At 59.7% G+C, this 20495-nt stretch overlaps 1 protein-coding gene across 1 annotated transcript in view; it reads right to left on the bottom strand.

Moving 5' to 3' along the window:
* Positions 1-20495, bottom strand: part of ADCY3 (adenylate cyclase 3) — a 48477-nt gene that overhangs the window by 17088 nt on the left and 10894 nt on the right. The window contains exons 3-7 of the mRNA XM_036435047.2: positions 11836-11985; positions 1875-2005; positions 1206-1317; positions 965-1092; positions 517-675 (exon numbers count right to left, since the gene is read on the bottom strand). Coding sequence (XP_036290940.1) covers positions 517-675; positions 965-1092; positions 1206-1317; positions 1875-2005; positions 11836-11985 — 680 coding nt within the window. The remainder of the gene's footprint in view (positions 1-516; positions 676-964; positions 1093-1205; positions 1318-1874; positions 2006-11835; positions 11986-20495) is intronic.

Genomic DNA, 20495 nt, shown 5'->3' with positions numbered 1-20495 from the left:
GTCCTCTCTCTCTTCCTCTCTGTCAAAAAATCAATAAAATATATTTTTTTTAAAAAGAATGACATGAGATTAAATAAAAAGAAGTCTGCACCCGTTCTGGGGGGCAACGGCCCCTTCTCTGGGGAGTGCCCCCGCGGGAGCTCCGGGCCCAGGCGGGCAGGTGTCCGAGGCCCTCAGCCCGCCCGCCCGCCCGCCCTGAGCGCAGGCAGGGGCTGGCCGGCCGCTTCTGTATGGGCAGGTGGCTCCTCTGCGCCTGCTGCTGGCCGTCACGGTCACGCTGCCGGGAGGCTGGCAGACGGCAGTGTGTGAGGGCATCAGGGCCCGGGCGGCCCTGCCTGTCGGCAAAGGGGATACATGGCGCACAGGTCCCGGCAGGAGAGGCCAGAGCCAACCACGGCCCCAGGAGACGGGCCCAGGAAAGAACGCGGGTCCTGGTGGGAGGGGGCCTCGCCCGAGCCTCGACGGGAGGGATGGCTGTGCCTCCGCCCGGCGCCTGCCCAGGGGAAGGGCCCTCACCCGGGGATGCCGCCGGCCTCCATCTTGTTGGCCACGGTGACGTCGGTGGACCACACGTCGTACTGCCAGCGCTTCTGGCCCAGCACGCCCCCCAGCACCGTGCCCGTGTGCACCCCCACACGCATGTCCACCCCGGTCTTGGTCTTCTCCCGCACGTACCTGCCAGGCGCACAGAGAGGAGGAGGGTGAGGGGAAGCCCGCAGCCAGGCGCCGGCCCCTCACCCCCAGGAGGGATCCCACCTGCTCCTTTCCCCCCTGGGCCAAGCAGCCATGGGGTGCCCCAGCTTTCTGCCTGCCTTTGAGCTGAGTGGGCAGAAGGATTGCCCCCGCCTCGTCCTGAGGGACCTCCAGCTGCACAACATCACCACGTCCCCCACTGCACGCAGGCTCCCCGGGGCCTGAGGCCTCTGGGCCCCCACTCCTCCCCCGGGCCCAGGCGCCCACTCACGAGATGGCCTCCACCATGGCGAGCCCCATGAGGATGGAGCAGACGGCGTGGTCCTCGCGGTAGTCCGGCAGGCCGCAGATGCAGTAGTAGCAGTCGCCCAGGATCTTAATGCGCAGCTGGTGGTATTTCTGAAAGGACAGGGGGCTGTGGTGAGGGCGCGGAGGAGGGGCGGGCCGGAGGGAGGGAGGGAGGGAGGGAGGGAGGGGGGACCCCTGGAGCCGGCACGGCCGAGAGCACTCACGGCCGCCAGCTTGTCGAAGCGGGCGAAGAGCTCGTTGAGCAGCTTCACGAGCTCCTGGGCGCTGCAGGTGGAAGACAGCTGTGTGAAGCCCACGATGTCTGCGAAGAGGATGCTGAGGGAGGAGGCGCCCGTGAGGCTCCGCGGCACACCGCACCCTGACGCCACGCCAGCTCCCGCCCCAGCTCCCGCCCCAGCTCCTGCTCCTGCTCCTGCACTTGCTCCCGCTCCTGCTCCTGCTCCCACTCCCGCTCCTGCTCTTGCTCCAGCTCCTGCTCCTGCTCTTGCTTCCCCCTCCCACCCCCAGGGCAGCCAGGGTCCCGGGGAGACCTGAACTCTTTGAGGGTGAGTTTGCTCGAGCCCCAAAGCGGTGAGACCTGGGCACATGGAGGGTGAGTTTGCGGCTCTGGCACTTATGGGCCCTCCCAGGCTGCCGCCCTCCGGCCCGGGAGGGCAGGAGCCCCCGTGCCGGCCCTGAACGCCGGGCGGCCGCTCAGATGTCACCTCCTGGCTCTGGTGATGCTGGTACAACATCAGGGCTGGACCACAGAGCCCAAAGCGTGTCTCAGCCCGAGGCCCGCCTGCAGGGCTGCTCACACCGGGGCCCCCGCAGCGGGGATGGCTGTGCTTCTCCCCCCGGGAGACCTCACCGCAGCGCCCCGCGGAGCCCACCTGACGTTCTCGTGGCGGTACATGTACATGGTGTTGAACTGCTGCTGGTCCTTCTGGCTCTCGTCCTTCTTCATGTCCTTCAGCATCTCGTCGGCCACGTGCTTGGGCAGGATGGAGAGCATCAGGTTCTCCTGCGGGGCACAGGGAGGGCAGTGAGGGGAGACCTCGGGGTCTCCCCGGCGCTCATCCAGGGGCAGCTCAGGTTCTTCCGGGAAGAAACACCGGATTCTGACAACGTCAGCCGGGAACCATTCGCCCCGACAGGCCCCAGAGCACAGGCCCAGGACGGGCAGCACCCGCACTGAGCAGGCTGGGGCTGGGGCCTGAGCCCCTTTGGGAAGAAATCCAACCGGCTCTGGGCCTCCGCAGTGTCCTCCTCCCCCCCACCCCACCCCGCAGGAAGTGTGACAGGTCTGGGCCTCCATGGTGTTCCCTGGCCGCAGGAAGTGTGACAGGTGTCCTGTGTGTGTGTGTGTGTCCGCTCACAGGAGGCGTGACAGGTCCTGGGGGCCCGCTCTCCGCTGCTCCTGCCTGTGCATCCTTGAGGGCAGGGCCTAAGCAGGAGGCCCCCTCCTCTGCTCAGGGTGGGCAGCCGAGCCTCGAGGGGGGCCAGCGCGGAGGGAGGCAGAGCTGCTCTTCCTAAAACAGCACTCGCTGTATGTTCCGGGAGCCACAAGCATGTTCCGAGCCTCTGACCCACTAATGACTCTCCCGGGAGGTTGTCCAGCAAAAATAACCCAAAGAAGTGAAGAGACACGTGTGCCCACAGGGCACCACATGTGGGAAACTCTGCAGGCAGCCCCAGCGCCAGCCAACGGCTGATTAAGCCAAGCCGGTCCTGTGGTGAAGATTACGCCACTTAAACAGGTCTTGGTAAAAGCTGCTGCCACAAGACAGCGAGAGAGAGAGAGAGAGAGAGAGAGAGAGAGAGAGAGAGAGAGGGAGGGAGGGAGGGAGGGAGGGAGGGAGGGAGGGAGGGAGGGAGGGAGGGAGGGAGGGAGGGAGGGAAGCAGGGCAGACACAGACCGTATGCTGCAAAGGTGATGCGGATACAGGGGCAGGGGCAGGGGCGGGGGCGGGAGCCAAGAGCCACTGGGGGGACAGGATTGAGAGAAAACGAAAATGTTTTCCAAAATGCTATATATGGTGTCCTGCTGCTGCTTTTTAAAGAAACGTTTTAAACTGGGAGTAAACACAGGACTTCCTGTTGCCTCCAGCGGTGACCCTGGCCGCCGCCCGTCCACGGCAGCCCGTTCTCTCAGAGCGGGGAGCTCCTGGCCAGAGGCCTGAACACCAGCGGCGAGAGCGAGGGGAGAGGCACGGCGCCTCAGGACCGGGAACCAGACAGTCCAACGGCCCTTTACCATACGACTGGATCCTAAATAAACCCACAGCCTGAAGGCCACCTGCACAAGCCCCTTGGAATTTAACAGCAGCCAGGGGTCTGGGATGAGGAGGTGGAGACCTGCTGGGAGCCCTCCCTCCCCCCAGCCAGGGACTGACCATGAGGGGAGGAGCAGGGGGGGCAGGTCTGAGGGGCTGGGACTCGGCCAGAGAAACCTCGCAGAAATGCTTCACGTCCGAGGGCAGCTGCTGCCTGGAGCAGGGGGAGCCTTGCTCTGGAGGCCCCACGAGGGGAAGCGGAGGAGAGGAGGCTGCTGGGAACCGGGCTGCTGCCTCCAGCGGAGGACTGCTCTACGGCCAACCCAGTCCCCCAGAGGCCTGTGCTGCCCTGAACTCCCATCCCGACCCGCCAGAGGCCACAGGAGGGAGGAAGGCTGCCCACGGGGCTTTGAGAGTTCCCCTAAAAGCACGGGAACTCAGGCCAGGCCGGACCCTCCCTGGGAGCAGCCCCAGATGAGGGAGGGCTCACAAAGGAAGCAGCCGCTGGAAGCCTCCAGGAGGCTCCGGCCAGACAGCACTGCCCGTCCTGGGAGGGGCCCTCGGACGGCCGTGGGGAGCAGGCGGCCGGGGCAGGGCCCGAGGGGGCAGGGCACGGGGTCCTGACCCGGGAGCAGTGGCTGTGGCGGCCCAGGGGCTGGGACTTCCTCCCGGAACAGAAGGTGCGGGGCTTCCCAGGGGTCCGTGAGACCTGCTGGGCAGTCCGTCCGCACGGCCCCGGTGCCCAGATGGCCGTGTGTGCATGTGCTGCGGTGTCTGTGTGGCACCCGCCTGACTGAGGGGGGGTGTGTCCTTGGGCATGTGCAGGTGTGTCCTACGTATGTGCTTGTGTGTACACACACACCACACACACAAATACATGCATGACAACCCATCACAGGCTGTGAGCACACAGCAGTCCACAGACATGTCTATTCTGGTCCTGATGTATCCGGGTTCTTGGATAAAAACCTATGAGCAGCATGTTGGTCACCTTCATAGAGGCCAGTACAGTCACTGCACCCCACCAGGTGCCCTCCTGGCCTGCCCACCTGAGCAGAGGCTGCAGGGGAAAGGATGAGGAGGAGGAGGAGGAGGAGGGCCTGGACTGCTAGCCCCGGGCGGCCGGAGCCTCCAGGCCACCTCACGTGCCACCAGGAAACCCCAGTGCAGGGCAGGTGTCACCCCGCAGACCAGGGGACCACGCCCCTCGGTGGGTCACTCAAGCGCAGGCACTGGTCACGTGTGCAGGTCCCTGAGCGGGAAGGTCAGAGGTGAACAGCACCCCCAGGAGCTCCGCTGGGCGGGCAGCGAGGTCACCGCAGTGACCGGCCTCGCAGGGCAGGAACGCTCTGCTGTCCCCGGCCAAGGCCGTGGGAGTTCCGAGGGAGGGGCCGCGGCCCTCACACCAGCCCTCTTTCCCCAAGACCTTCCGGAGCGAGAGCAGGGTCTCCCGGGCGGGCGGGCGGGCGGGCTCCCCGGGAAGCAGAGCCACACGAACCGCAGTGGGAGGGCCAGGCCAGCAAGTGCCCACCAGGCGTGTCATGTGGGACAGAAGTCGCTCAGACGCAGAGTCAGCCCGGAGCCCTGCCCTGCGGGAGCGAGGACATGGAGCCCAGGAGCCCCTGGTCATCCCCCCCCCCCCCACTCCCACGCCGTCACCAGGGAGGGGCGGGCCGCCGTGGGGGCCACGGGGACCGCGGCCTCGGGGGACAGCCCTCCGGGCCCGCAGGAGGCCACATGCATGCTACCTGGGGCCCTCCCGGCGAGCCTGGCACAGAGCAGGCGCTCCGTGGAGGTTGGTGAGCTAATGAGCTGTCAGGTAGGAGACGTGGCCCCCGGGACAAGCCATCGCCCTCTGGAGCAGCTCGACCAGAGCTTTCCGCCGCCACGGAAACGGCCGGAGCCTGGGTCCCACGGCGGCACCTGCCGAGCACGCAAACGCAGCCAGCGCAGCGGAGTCTCTCACGTTTAATTCTTTAATTTTCATTCATTTAAGCAGCCGCCTGTGGCAGCGGCTGCAATACCGGACAGCGCAGACCCTGAGCCATCAAGCACAGCTCGCGTGCCAACCCGGAGGGCAGAAAGCGGCTGCCTGAGGCCCCTGGGCTGAGCAGGAGGCGGAGGGTGCACCTGTGATTGGGGGGGTGGGGGTGGGGGAGGGGGCGCTATAGCATCTGCAGGGGAAGCACATGCCTGCTTCCAGCCTGGCAACCCGGGAACACACAGCTCCATCCATCCTGGGCACAAAGGCCCAGGCCAGCGACTCAGACCCGGGCTCCGCCAGGAAGGCTTCACGGTGGCTGCGCTTCCCTCCCTCTGCCTCCGTCCGACGGCACGTCCTCCACAGGCCGCGCCCACCTTCCTTGACTTGGACCCACCCCTGGTGCCCACGTCCACCGGGCACAGCAAGCGCCCCTCTGCGGGCCCGCCCCCGCCTGCACTGTCTGATGGGGCTTGTTCTGCCAGAGCAGTGGTTCTCTGACCCTCTCAGACAGCTCCTCCTGTGGTGGTGACCCCCAACCATAAGACTATTTTCGTGGCTGCTTCACAACTGTCATGTTGATGCTATTCCGGATCGTAATGTAAATATCTGTGTTTCCCGATGGTCTTGGGCTCCACAGGTTGAGAACCTCAACCCACAGGTTGAGAACTGCTAGCAGGGTCACCTAAGACCATCGGAAAGCACAGGTATTTACATTGATTCATTAACACGCCGAAACCGGTTCGACTCAGTGGATAGAGCATCGGCCTGCAGACTGAAGGGTCCCAGGTTCGATTCCAGTCAAGGGCATGTACCTTGGTTGCGGGCACATCCCCGGTAGGGGGTGTGCAAGAGGCAGCTGACTGATGATTCTCTCTCATCGACGTTTCTAACTCTCTGTCCCTCTCCCTTCCTCTCTATAAAAAATCAATAATATATATATATATATATTTAAATTATATATATATATTTAAAATATATATAAATATATATATATATTTTAAGATTCATTAACAGTAGCAAAATTACAGTTGTGAAGCAGCCACGAAAACAGTTTTCTGGCTGGGGGTCACCACCACAGGAGGAGCTGTCTGAGAGGGTCGCGGCATCAGGAAGGTGGAGAACCTAGGATGCCAGGATGAAGAACCTCCAGGGAAGCCACGGAGTGGGCGCTGGGCGCACACAGCACTGACTCCTACTTCAACCGGGGACGCTCTCCTCGGGCCTGTCTCAGGCCAAGAGGCACCGAGGCTACACTGAAAACGGAGGTACTGGCTCTGTCTGTGACGGGCACTGTGAAGGCACAGCCACGGCTGGCGCTGGGGGAGTGGGAGAGGCCCGGTCCTCTGTGGTTCCTGCCGAGTGGGCGGCCGGTGTGCTCTCTCAGCCGGGTACTCACCGGCCACCACGCCCCGAGCGAGGGCAGGAGGCAGAGCTGCTGTGGAGGCGGGAGCTCCTCTTCCCGCCTCACTGGCTCCCGGGACAGCCCAGCCTCCCGTCGCCAGGACAACCGGGCACTTTGAGGACTCTGGACGCCCAACACCAGGCCAGACAGACGGCAGCTGGCTCCCTCCTCTCTCCCCAGGACTCCCCTCTCCCCTACCGACCTCCCCTGGGACGGGGTTCAAGGTGGAGATTGCTCCATGCCTTCACCTCGCAGCCTAAGGTCTGGGAGGGAACAGGGGGCCGGCTGGGGCAGAGGTCGGAGAGGAGGGACCTTGAGGAAGAGGAGAAACGGAAGCCGAGCCCGTGTGCGCTGCCAGCTGTCCAGGGGCCCGGCCCAGGCTCCCGGGAGAGACGCCGGACGATCACGGTGAACGGCGGGCTCTCCCCTGAGACGCGGGCACCAAGCAGACATGCCGTCCCTGGTCAGAGGTGACCCCGGGCGCCGGGCATAAGGCCGAGGGAGGGGCTGCTCTGTCCTGGATCCCCCAGGAGCTGCACCGACCACAAGCCAGTGTCCCCCTCCCCAGGGTCCTCCAGGCGCCGGACAGAGATGACCCAGCCTGCAGTGAGGGATGGTGGACAACTTGCTGACCTAGAACCCTGCATACAAGGTCAGCTCTGGGCTCGCCCATGTGCCCGGCCACACAGCTTCCCCACCCCTTGGGAGCTCTGCGGGGCGGGCAGTGAGGTCACCGCTTGGACAGAACAGAAGTCACACCGATCCAGGGTCAGCCCAGGGCTCTGCCGTGCGGGAGCGGGGACGCTGAGCACATGGGGGGTGGGGACCGAGGCCACGCCCTCTTCCCTGAGGACAAGGCTGCCTGACCTCACAACAGAACCCAAAAGAAGTGCAGGCCTCGTGAGCCTCTGCCGTCCGTCCCTCCGTCCTCTCCCACCTCCTCCTCCGACCGCGGCCCTCTCCCTGGGAAGCGGTTGTGTGTGCGATTCAGAAAGGCTTGTCCTGCGGCCGCATCCCTGCCGACAGGTGTGCCCCGGGCGGACTTCCTGGATGCCCGCTGCTGCCCGGTGGCAGCTGAGGCGCTTAGCAACCATCAAGGTCCCCCACTCCGCCCTGGAGCAGGATCCCGTGGAAAACAGGAAAACAACGCCAGTTCCCTCCTCCGGGCCTCCTGCTCCACCGGCTACTCCCGAGGGGAGCTGGGGAGAGAGGCCCGAGGCCCACCCGGGGTCAAAGGTAAATGCCATCGGATTGCCCGGAGCTGGACACCGGCTCGGCTGATGCAAAGAGAGCCCCCTGCAGGCCGGGCCACGCCCACAGAGCTTTCCCTCCCTGCGGAGGAGGAGACTGGAGCCGGGGAGGTGTAAGCGGCCAAGGCCCCGTCCCACTTCTTTTTCTTTTCTTTTTTTAAAATATATTTTTATTGCTTTTTTTACAGAGAGGAGGAGAGAGGGATAGAGAGTTAGAAACATTGATGAGAGAGAAACATCCATCAGCTGCCTCCTGCACACCCCACACTGGGGATGTGCCTGCAACCAAGGTACATGACCTTGTCCAGAATCGAACCCGGGACTCTTCAGTCCACAGGCCGACACTCTATCCACCGAGCCAAACCGGTCAGGGCTCTGTTATCTCACTCTCATTCCCACGAGGAGAAACGTGAAATGAGACTCTGTGGCCTCTATCACCGGCCCTCACTCAGCCCCGAGGACACATCAGCTGACATTCCTGGGACATAAAACCACCCGGAACTGGGGAGGAAGCAACCTGCATCTCGACTGTCCCCACAGAGAAAGACACCAGCTCCGCTACCTCCAGCCCCTCCCTCCCTTCAGCTGGTGACCCCAGGGGCCAGTGTGGCCACAGCTAATCACACTAACGGGCTTCATGGCTTCTAGACTCAAAGCTCTTACTTGATGTGATTCTCAAAGGACCCAAGACAATGGTACTGTGTTTCACCCCAATTTTCAGAAGACTAAAGACCAGAGCGTCACAACAATGGGAGAGAGAGAAATAAATAAATATTTAATATTTCTCAAGAAACAGGTGACCAAATGGAGAACTTAACCAAAGAACTGGAATGTGTGTGTTAAAATGAAGTGGACATTCTATTAATAGAACAACAACAGCAGCAAATCCAAGAGCCGAAACTAAAGATTCAACGGTTGGAAGTCAAGTCAGTAAGGAGATTCTACCCAATGCACAGGGAGAAACAAAGAGAAAGATAAGACTCAGGGGGGAAAAATTATGGAATGTGGTAAAAATGTCTAATGAGAATGTCTAGAGTCCTAGAAGGGAAAGAATCAGACAGAAGCAACAAAAAGCTACCTGCTTTGTATGCATATGTGCACAATCCATGGACACAGACAATGGGGTGCTGAGGCCTAGGGTAGGGGGTTGGGGTGGGAAGAGGGGGTCAGTGGGGGAAAAGGGGACATAGGTAAGACTTTCAATGATACTTTTTTTTTTAAGCTACTGTTCAAGGGGATGGGAGAGGTCCCGGGTGACACATGAAGAGACAGACAGGACTGAGTCAGGTCGGCAGGTGGAAAACCACACAGAGATGGAAGGAAATAACTCCTGGCTTAGCAAAGGGGTGGCGTGCCTTGTGCTTTTTGTTTTTTTAATATATATATATTTTATTAATTTTTTACAGAGAGGAAGAGAGAGAGATAAAGAGCTAGAAACGTTGATGAGAGAGAAACATTGACCAGCTGCCTCTTGCACACCCCCCACTGGGGATGTGCCCGCAACTAAGGTACATGCCCTTGACCGGAATCGAACCTGGGACCTTTTAGTCCACAAGCCGACGCTCCATCCACTGAGCCACTCCGGTTCAGTGCCTCGTGCTTTTTTATGTCAGAAACCCAAGGAGTGCGTCCACAGTAGGAGAGGCCAGAGGTGAACGAGACAAGACAGCATAAAACCGGAAACGAAGGCCTTCCAAGCAGCACTACTACACAGAGGATCCTTTAAATGTGCCGGAGCCTCGGCAGCTCCTCGGGGACCACAGGACCCCGGCCGAGGAGGAGGGGCCCCTCGCGGTGAGCTGGGCCGGGCCCTGTCACCACGGAGGCCGGAGCGCCCCCTCCTAAGCCTGCTTCTGAAGGAAGGAGCCCGAGGCCCAGCTCCGAAGCGTCCAGATCTCACCGCTAAACAGACAGAGAAAACCCGCCCAGGACAGACGCCAGGGCCATCGGCTAAAGGAATCCGTGTGGGCCTCCAACAGCACTGTCCAGAGCTGTGGCCGGCAAACCGCGGCTCGAGAGCCACATGCGGCTCTTTGGCCCCACGTGTGTGGCTCTTCCACAAACTACCACGGCCTGGGCGAGTCTATGTTGAAGAAGTGGCCCTAGAAGAAGTTTAAGTTTAAAAAATTTGGCTCTCGCCAAAACCGGTTTGGCTCAGTGGATAGAGCTTTGGCCTACGGACTGAAGATTGCAGGTTCGATTCCGGTCAAGGGCATGTACCTTGGTTGCGGGCACATCCCCAGTAGGGGTTGTACAGGAGGCAGCTGGTCGATGTTTTTCTCTCTCTCATCATCGATGTTTCTAGCTCTCTATCTTTCTCCCTTCCTCTCTGTAAGAAATCAATAAAATAAATCTTAAAAAAACTTGGCTCTCAAAAGAAATTTCAATCGTTGTCCTGTTGCTATTGAGTGGACTAATGAGTTTGCCGACCACTGGCCTAGAGACTGTGAGGCCCACCAATGGGCCCCCACCGGTGCACGCAGACACGGTTCCCAGAGCAGAGTGTCGTGTATATTCCACTTGAGTTTGTGCGTGCAGGAGAAATGGCCTCTGGAGAACAGGAAATGGGCGGATGTGACTTCTGGGGACCTTCAAAAGCATCTGAGAAGATTCCAGACCGAGAACGAGGCGGAAGCCTGACTCGCACGCGAAGGGGAGGAGCTGCGGTGGCTCCGGCTGCCGTCAGGCCGGTCAACGGCAGGACAGCAGGCACTTCTCGCCGAGGAAAATGTAAACGGCGGGTCCCCGGGGAGAGGGGGTGGGCGGGCTGGTTTTCCTTCGTTAAACAGGACTTAGAGGGAGAAGGCAGCGGGGAGAGGGCCCTGAGCACGGAGAAAACAGCCGGGGGTGGTCGGAAATCACCCAGAGGGCCCTGCCCCGAGGCCAGGGGATGGGTCCCGCTGCAGGGAGAGCAATTCTGTGCGCACAGTAGGTGGGCAGTGCGCATCTGCCCCTGACCTTAAGAGAGTGGCCAAGGCGGACTAGCAAGCCCACGGAGGACAAGCATGCAGCCCACAGCACTTGTCCACCTGGGAAAGGACCACAGGCAGCCACTGGTGGCTGCTGGGGTGGTGCATTTCCTTAAAAAGTTTTAAATGTAAGGAAAAAAAAAAAAAAAAAGCCGAAAAAGGGAAAGAGGGAGGCTTTGGCCGAGCACAGAGGAGATGCGGGAGCGAGTTTCCAGCAAGAGAAGCTCCCTGAAGTCGGAGGAGCCCTCCCAGGCGAGGGACCCGAGGTGGCGTCAGGCAGCGAGCACCTGACATGGTGGGCGAACTCCAAGGCCCACAGGGCTGCGCACCGAACCCCCCCTCCACACACACACACACACACACACACACACACACACGCCCCCACCCCTTGTGCCCATGCACCGAGCTGGCTGCACAAACACCAGCTCCGAGCCCACGGCCCTGCGCACTGAAACCCCCTCCACACACACACATACACACACACACACACACACACACACACACGCACGCCCGCACCCCTTGTGCCCATGCACCGAGCTGGCTGCACAAACACCAGCTCCGAGCCCACGGCCCTGCGCACTGAAACCCCCTCCACACACACACATACACACACACACACACACACACACACACACACGCACGCCCGCACCCCTTGTGCCCATGCACCGAGCTGGCTGCACAAACACCAGCTCCGAGCCCACGGCCCTGCGCACTGAAACCCCCTCCACACACACACATACACACACACACATACACACACACGCACGCCCGCACCCCTTGTGCCCATGCACCGAGCTGGCTGCACAAACACCAGCTCCGAGCCCACGGCCCTGCGCACTGAAACCCCCTCCACACACACACATACACACACACACACACACACACACACACACGCCCATTGTGCCCATGCACCGAGCTGGCTGCACAAACACCAGCTCCGAGCCCACGGCCCTGCGGCCGCCCCGAGCCTTACCTGCTGCTGGCTCTGCTCCTCCAGGTTCATCTTCACCTCCAGCGACTGGCGGGCCTCCAGGAAGGCCTTGCGGTGCTTGCGGTCGGCCATGTAGTAGGACATGATGCCCACGGCGATGGCGCCCAGGTAGAGGAAGACATTGGCCAGGATCTGCGCCCGAGCGGGGGGGGGGGAGAAGGGGACAGCGGTGAAGGCGCGTCTCTGGGGGTGGGGGTGGGGGTGGGGAGCAGTGACTGAGACCAAACCCCAAGCTGCCCGTGTCCAGGGCGGGCCCCAGCAGAGCCTGTGACGCCGAGGGAAGGGAGGTCCCTGCAGCAGACCCTGCCTCGTTGCTGTGGCTGGTGAGGCCCACCCACGGGCGTGGCTCCAGGCCCAGAAGGCCGGTTGGGGGGGAGGGGGAGCTGATCACCCCTCCGCTAAGCCGGCCAATCCGCCCGCCCAGGAGGCCTGAGCCGTCAGTCCCTCTGCTGCCCATGCATTCGTCCGCGCGTCTGTTCGACCACCGCACGCTGAGCACACACTTGCTACGTGCGCTTCGGTGCTGAGGAGCCGGGAGCAGAGGGAAGCCAGCCCGGGCCCACCCACTGCGGGTGGACAGCCCCACGGGCCGCAGGTCGTGGAAAAGGTCACAGGAGCCAAAACCGGTGTGGCTCAGTGGATAGAGCGTCGGCCTACGGACTGAAAGGTCCCAGTTCGATTCCGGTCAAGGGCATGTGCACTGGTTGCGGGCACATCCCCAGTAGGGGGGTGTGCAAGGGGCAGCTGATCAATGACTCTCTCTCTCATTGATGTTTCTGGCTCTCTATTCCTCTCTCTTCCTCTCTGTGAAAAATCAATAAAATACGTTTATTTGTTCTTTAAAAAGAAAAGGTCACAGGAGAGCTGACCGGGCTGATTCCGGGGTCACAATGCCACCCCTGCTACCCTGCCCCCGTGCCACAGGGTTACGCATCCTCGGCCACCCCTGCCAGCAGGGGAGGGGCGGCCAGGACCGTCCCCAGGTCCAGCTAGGACCCAAAGCTGCAGGGAGAGGAGGAGAGGGGTGGGACCTGGTGTCTGTGCAGCCAGCTTGGGGCTCGGGCACCGAGAGCTTCTCTGGGCTGGGAGAGCCTGTTCCTCGGTCCCGCACCGCAGGCTCTCCAGGCCATGCCCAGGGCCGCCAGACCGCAGCCCTGACACCCCCGCCGGACTGTCCCTCTCAGCGGACCCCGAGCTCTGAGCGGGGCCTCCCGCCCTCCACAGCAGGTGCTGGCTCTCCGCCCCCACAGGGCGCCACCTGAGAAAACCCCGCCAGACCCTGCGGACTGCCAGACAGCAGCCCAGCACCACCCACGCGTCTAACCCAGACCGCGTGACAGACTCGGGTGTGTTCACGCCTGGGGACCATCCAGGCCGGACAGCCTGCCTTGCACTCAAATGTGGGTATTTATGTATTTATTTTTAAAATATATTTTATTGATTTTTTTTTTTTTTTCAGAGAGGAAGGGAGAGGGATAGAGTTAGAAACATCGATGAGAAATAAACATCGATCAGCTGCCTCCTGCACACCCCCTACTGGGGATGTGCCCGCAACCAAGGTACATGCCCTTGACCGGAATTGAACCTGGGACCCTCGAGTCCGCAGGCCGACGCTCTATCCACTGAGCCACACTGGTCAGGGCTGAATGCACGGAGGGTAAGACAGTGTAGGAAATGAATGCACGAGGAGCCCTGGACCTCGGCCCTGCCCCTCGCTACGGGAACCTGCCAAGTCAAATGGCCTCTCTGCGCGCCAGTGCCATCACCGGTGAGCTGAGGGGCGGACTGACTCACGGCGACGGTCCCCGCGTTCCTGACTGTCTGGTCCTCATCTGACCTCACCTCTGCGGGCAAAGGCTGGGACGGGGGTGGGGGGTGAGGGGTGGGGGGTGGAGGTGGGGGTCGTGACCTGGTGCAGAGAGGCTGGGGAAGAAGGCTGGACGGAAGGGAGGCAGGGCAGTCTCCAGGCTGCCTCCTGTCCCCTCCGAGGCCTGCTCCCCTCCCCGGCTGCACTCTCGGCTGCAGGGACGTGGAGGCAAGACGCTGCTGGAGAGCGATGTGGGTCCCGCGGGTCCCACCCATGCCAGACAACTCCCTCCCAGCCTCCCAGGAAGCTCACCTTTCTAGACCTTTCCCCCGGGAGACCCAAGCCTTGGGTTTCTTAGAACTCCCCCAAAAATCTAACCTTGCGAGGACCCCCAGGGCACTGTGGCTCTGGTCCACCTGGCCCCTCTCCGGGCACCACAGCAGCAGCTCGGAAGGAGCTGAGCAATTCCCGCTCCCCCCCATCCCCCCGCGTGGGAGGCTGGTCAGGGCCTACAGGCCATTTCCAGCCCTGAGTCCAGGGCCCAGATCAGAAAGGGTGAAGCCCAGCCGAGGAGCCCCCCGCCAGGAAGCGGGCGTCGGCTAGGGGGAGGAAGGTTCCAGAGAGAGCAGGGGGGGCCAGGAGGAGGAGTTTTGTAAAAATAGGCATTTTTACTGATTTCAGAGAAGGAGGGAGAGGGAGAAAGAGATAGAAATGTCAATGATGAGAGAATCATCCGTCAGCTGCCTCCTGCACGGCCCATTGGGGACTGGGCCTGCAACCTGGGCACGTGCCCTGACTGGGCATCGAACCATAACCTCCTGGTTCATAGGTGGATGTTCAACCACTGAGCCGCACCAGCCCGGCAGGAGAAGCTGTTCAACCTCGGGGGGATTCCCCGCACCCACAAGGCCCAGTGGCCTGCTTTAGACTGGGCAGTCTTACTCCACGCCCCCCCCCCAAAAAAAAAATTTTTTTTTAAACACAAGATCTTTAAAATAACGAATAGAATGAACAAATCTCCCAAGTGGGTAAACATTCAGACGGAAGCTTCATCGAACCCACGACAGAAAAAGTATTTATGACCCAGGGCTCGTGAGAAAGTGCCTTCCCGGATCCTTCCCCTGGAATCCGATGAGTCATCATCACATCCTGCACGTTCCCTCTCGGCCCCGGCGGCTCCGAGATGGAAGTCACCCTCCGAGGGAGGCCGGCCGAGGCTCCAGGGCCTGGGCTGACCTCCCCCCATGGGATCGCTCCGGCCTGCGGGTTCCAGAACATTCCAGAACGCTCCGGAACCGGGGAGAGGGGTCGGGGGAGAGAGAAGGCTGCCCTGGCTTTCTGCGTCCATGTCGGCCGCCCTCGGGGACCTCTGGATCTCAGCTGCTGGGGACGGCCTCGCTGACGTCTGTTCATTAACACGCGCGGAGGTGTTTTGGAAAAAATCTCCGAGGAGCGGGAAGCAGCAGGGGAGATGGCACCTCGGTCGGCAGCCCGCCTCCCCCCCCACCCCCCGCCCCCCAGGAAGCCCAGCCCGAGCCTCCGGGGCCCCCACAGCTGTGATCTCGGGGACAGGCCGGGCTGTGTGGCCACACGGACCTCAGCCCCCTCGGCAGGCGGGCGGCCGCAGCCAGCGGTCAGCCTCTCCGAGCCGCGCGTCCTCGTCCCCTCCCAGCCCTGAAGGCGGCGCACGGGAGCCAGTCCACTGCTTCCACCAGAGTCTTCAAAGGGTCTGCCAGCCCAGACCCGTGGTCGGCAAACCGCGGCTCTCGAGCCACATGCGGCGAGTCTTTTTTGAAGAAGTGGCGTTAGGAGAAGTTTAAAGAACGTGGCTCTCCGAAGAAATGTCCGTCGTGGTGCTGTTGCTATTTGGCTCCGTGAGCTAACGAGTTCGCCGACCACCGAGCCAGATGGTTAATAACCACAAAGCTCCCCCGAGGCCCTGCACCCCCATCCCCTGTGGCTCGGAGACAGAGAACAGGCCATGGCGCTGTATCGTCTCTTCCCGATGTGACCCCATCCGCCAGTCACCTCGGTCTCTTTCTCCGGGCTGATGAGTCCAGTTCTACTCCAAGGACCCTCTTGAACAACGTTTCATCGTGTTTTGTAAGACCCAACCCTCCCGAGGCTTCAGCGCGAGGCGGGCTCCACTCGCAGCCCGGAGAGTGAAAGAGGACGTCACGGGGCTCCCGTCTCCTGGGGACGGAGAAGCCGCGGGAAACAGAGGGAGCCCCATGTGATTCTGGGGGGCGGGGCCTGCCGGCAGGGGCCCCCAACGGGGAGCAACGCTTGGGCCGGACGCACAGCTGTGGGTCTTCGCACATCCATTTTCACGTTAGGATTCTGGACGGTCAATGAAACTTACACCAATTCCAAACCAACGGCCAATGGCCGACGGAGGAAAGGCAAGAAAGAGAGAATTGTGTGCTTGTGGGCGTGGCCACGATGACAGCAGGGCCCCAGCTGCCTCTCGGGTCTTCTCCTTGCACTGAGGGCACAGATCCTGCCTTTCGGGAGCTGTCTTCGAAATGAACTTGATGACAAACTGACTGGCTGCGAGTTAGAGCATGTGCAGAATTCCAGGAATCTTCAGAATTCCAGGAATATTCCCATCACACACACACACACACACACACACACACACGCCTCAGATCTTGAGAGTGAAACTTTGTGCAGACGCTTGGCGGTGGGACAAGCCGGTGTCCCTCTCCTCTGACCCTGGAGGGCGCTTCCTTTCCCCTCGGGGACTCTGTCCCCTTCCTCCCCTCCCCTGTTGCTTCCCAGGAATGATGCCTCTGCAGCCCTCCTCTCTGCAGCCTCTCAGGCCAGCCTGGGACCCCGGCTTTCTCTCCAGCCCGGAGTCCCGAGCTGCTGCTTCCCTGTCCGCTGTTTCTGAGCCGGGTGCTCGGACGTCCGAGGGGAACAGGTGAGGAAGGGAGACTTCTGAACCCACCTGCCTTGGGGACCCGGGGACCTCCATTCTAGGGGCTGCCATCAATATAAAGACAAAGCCGAGCCAAAACCGGTTTGGCTCAGTGGATAGAGCGTTGGCCTGTGGACTGAAGGGTCCCGGGTTTGATTCCAGTCAAGGGCATGTGCCTCAGTGCGGGAGGCAGCTGGTCGATGTTTCTCTCTCGTGGATGTTTCTAGCTCTCTATCCCTCCCCCTTCCTCTCTGTAAAAAAAATCAGTTAAATATATTAAAAAATAAAAATAAAAAGACAAAGCCAAGATCCTCCAACCTGCCTGGCTCTTTTACCCCCCACCGTGACCACTGCTTTAGGTTGTCTCTGGGCCCAGGGCCTATGGGGTCTCTGTCCGTTCCTTCTCTTTCCCTTTCTCATAATCTCCTCATCTTCGGTCACACCTCCTCATTATTCTCTTCTTGTCTGGCCAGCTTCTCTTCCACACTGTCCTCCACCTGTTACTGCCGCTTCACCTGTCCTGCATTTAATCCAGTTCCCTGATTTTTACTTTAGATTTTAAGTCATTTTCCAAGTTTCCTTGTCATTGTCCCAACCCTCCTCTTACTGCCCTCCTCCCCTGGCTCTTGGGGAAGCTGACACGTTTTCACAGTCAGAGGGACAGGCCTGGGAGGACGGTGCCGCCAGAGACCGTCCTCACAAGGTACTTACTACCTTAGTCACAGGCACAGAGGGAAGAGCGGGTGGAGAGAAGGAGCACCTCCACAGTCCTGGCAAACTCCATCCTGGATTTCAGTTTTTCAGCCACAACTGCCTGACCCAGCGCCCCCTGAGGTGCTCCCTCACCCCTACTCAGGAGTCTCTAACCCTTAGACTAAGGGCTGCACCCTAGACTCACCGGAAGCTATGCCCAGGCAGCCCCCCAAAACAGTGACGCCAGCAGCACTGACACAGTTAAAGAAGCTCCCAGGGAACTCCAGGGTGCAGCCAGGGGTCAGTGGGGAACCCCGGCCGTGACCTGAAGGTCCACCTGTGCCAGCGAGGGTGGGCCTCAGCTCACGAGGGCTCCCAGCCAACTGCTACAGCGCCCGCCCAGCCCTGCGTCCTGGGTAAAGAGGTACGGGGTGCCTGAGCCAGTGCCACCCCATCTCCCCAACCCCGTGCTCCTGCGGCACCTCCAGGGGGTCCTTCACTCCCTGGACAAATGCCTCCTGGTCTTCCTCCTCCTCCGGCCACTTCTTGGCCCCAGCCCTCCGCCCTCCCCCCAGGGCCGGGCACAGACTCAGCCCTCTCCTTCCTCTCTGGTCACACACACACACACACACACACACACACACACACACACACCCCCGGTACCACATTCATCATCCAAAAGGATCTTTCTGCAAGTTCCACCTCCTGCTCGGATGACTCCACAGCTGCTGGCCATCCAGAAGGCCAAGCTCACATCCTCATCCGGGTGCCGGCAAACCTCTCGGCACACAAGCAGCCCACAAAGGCAGAGGCCTCGGTCTCTTACGAGTACAGGGCAGAGCCTCCCTCTCACCTTGCTAGTGCGTGGGGCTTTGCCTTCCAGGCCGCGGAAGTCCATGTTTGCATTACTATTTTTAAACGCTTAAAAGTGTTTGCCTTCGAGCGGAACAGATGTGTCTGCCCGTTTGCGCTGTACGCTCTGCAGGGACAAGGCCTGTGCCGGTCACCGCGTGTGCCCGGCACTCCGCACCCTCGTGGCACATGGGAGGCACCAGGGACGCCCGAGCGGAGGAATGACGATGGAGGGAGGAGGCCAGGAGGGAGAGCGCGAGGGGAGCGAGCGAACACGGAAATGCCAACTCCATCGGTCTGGAGTCTTTGACGGCACCAGGCAAGCACGCCCCACCCTGCCCTCAAAACCCAGCTACACCCTGCCCTCCTTTTCCTAGAAAGGAAATAGCGCAGGAGCAGAAACACTAACGGGTCAACAGCGGCTCCCGCCTGAGGGAGGGGGATTGAGCACCATTTCTGGTTTCTCCTTTTTGCCTTATAACCTTCCTGTAGGGAATCTCTTTACAAAGAAATGTGAGCATTCCTATTATTCCTTGCTCTTGGACGGCATCCCCCCCCCCCCCCAATCTCCCCTCAGCCACAGCTGACCTGGGGACCCTTCACAGAAACTCCCTCCAGCCAGCCCGTAGCCCCGCCATCTCTGAGCCTCAAGTAATGTGCCCCGTTTGTCTCAGTTGTCGAATGTGTGGGCATACAGTGGTTTGTAACATTTCTTTTTACTATTCTGTGCATGTCTGTAGGACCTGTGGTCATGCTCCCATTTCCATTCTGGCTTTTGTAATGTGTGTCCTCTCTCACGTCTCTGATCAACTAGCTATAGCTTATTCCTTTTACTGAAATTAAAAACCAGCTATGGATTCACTGATTTTTCTTTATTCTTTGTTCACTATTTTCCCTTCTTACTTTTTAGGAGAAGCCCGGTGCATGGATTCGTGCACTGGTGGGGTCCGTGGGGATCAGATCTCCAACATCCCCCAAGGAGTTCTGGATTGTGAGAGGGCAGTTCTTGGGTGGCGCTCCCTCCCTCCTCTCTGGTTCTGGGAAGTACTAACACCGTATTCACTAGACTCAAGAACCACCGCTGCCAAGTGACTGCAGCTTGGCAGCTCCTGCATTGGGCATCTGCCCCCTGGTGGTCAGTGCTCATCATAAGCACTGGCCAGTCGGCTGGTTGCTTAGGCTTTTATATATATACTAGTGGCCCAGTGCAAAAATTGATGCATGGGGAGGGGTGTCCCTCAGCCTGTTCTGCACCCTCTCCAATCTGGGGCCCCTTGGTGGATATCCAACTGCTAGTATAGGCCCAATCCCGTAAATGGGCAGTAGGATATCCCTCTTACAATCCGGGACCGCTGGTTCCTAACCACTCACCTGCTTGTCTGCCTGATTGCCCCCTAACTGCTCTCTTGCCAGCCTGATTGCCCCCAACTGCCCTCCCCTGCTGACCTGATCATCCCCAAGGCTTTTATTAGTATAGGCTAGGTGTACCAGTTAATAATGCAGATTTTGTAATCAAAGAAAACAATTTCAAGAGAAACCTCAAAAGTGCTTTATTCAAAGTAATGTCCATCGCTAGCTACACATTTCCCCATCTTCAGGTAACTGGTGGGTACTGTCCAAGTAGAACTTTTCTTGTTTTGAGGCAAACCATTCAGAGACCCAATTTTCCACTTCTTCGTACATTTTGAAGTGCTGCTCAGGAAGTGCGTGTGCCATCAATTGGAAAGAGTGGTGATCTGAAGGAGCAAGGTCTAGTGAATACGGTGTTAGTACTTCCCAGGCAAGATCTTTTAACGTGTCTTTAACTGGTTTTATAGTGTGTGATGGGACGTCATCATGAAGCAAAATTACTTTGTCGTGTCTTCTGGCCCATTCTGATCATTTCACATCAAAGCGTGGTTCAAATTGATTATTTGTTGTCGGCAGCAATCGGTATTAATGTTTCACCTGGTTTTACAAGTTCATAATACACCACACCTTCCTGATGCCTCCAAACGCAGAGCATTGTCTTCTTTCCAAAGCGATTTGGCCTTGGAGTCAATGTTGACAGTTGATCTGGATCAACCCATGATTTTGTGCACTTGGAATTCTCAAAATAAATCAACTTTACATGGCCAGTTATAATTTGATGTAAAAAAAACCCTTCTGCATATAAGTATAACCAATGGACACAAAACTCTGGGGAGGGTGGGTATGTATTGGGGGGGGGGGGCAATGGTAAAATATGTACACAGATAATAATTTAATAAAAAAATAAAATTAAAAAAAAAAGACTTTCATGCTGTTGAAGCAACATTTTACTGATGAGTTTTCGGTTTTCCGCTTGTCTTTCGTTCAGTTGATGTGGCACCCATTTTCCTCCCTTTAAAA

Source organism: Pipistrellus kuhlii, unplaced genomic scaffold (assembly GCF_014108245.1).
Source record: "Pipistrellus kuhlii isolate mPipKuh1 unplaced genomic scaffold, mPipKuh1.p scaffold_m20_p_13, whole genome shotgun sequence".
NCBI lineage: Eukaryota > Metazoa > Chordata > Mammalia > Chiroptera > Vespertilionidae > Pipistrellus > Pipistrellus kuhlii.
The sequence above is the reverse complement of the archived record's forward strand: the minus strand, read 5'-3'. Positions and strand labels throughout refer to the sequence as shown.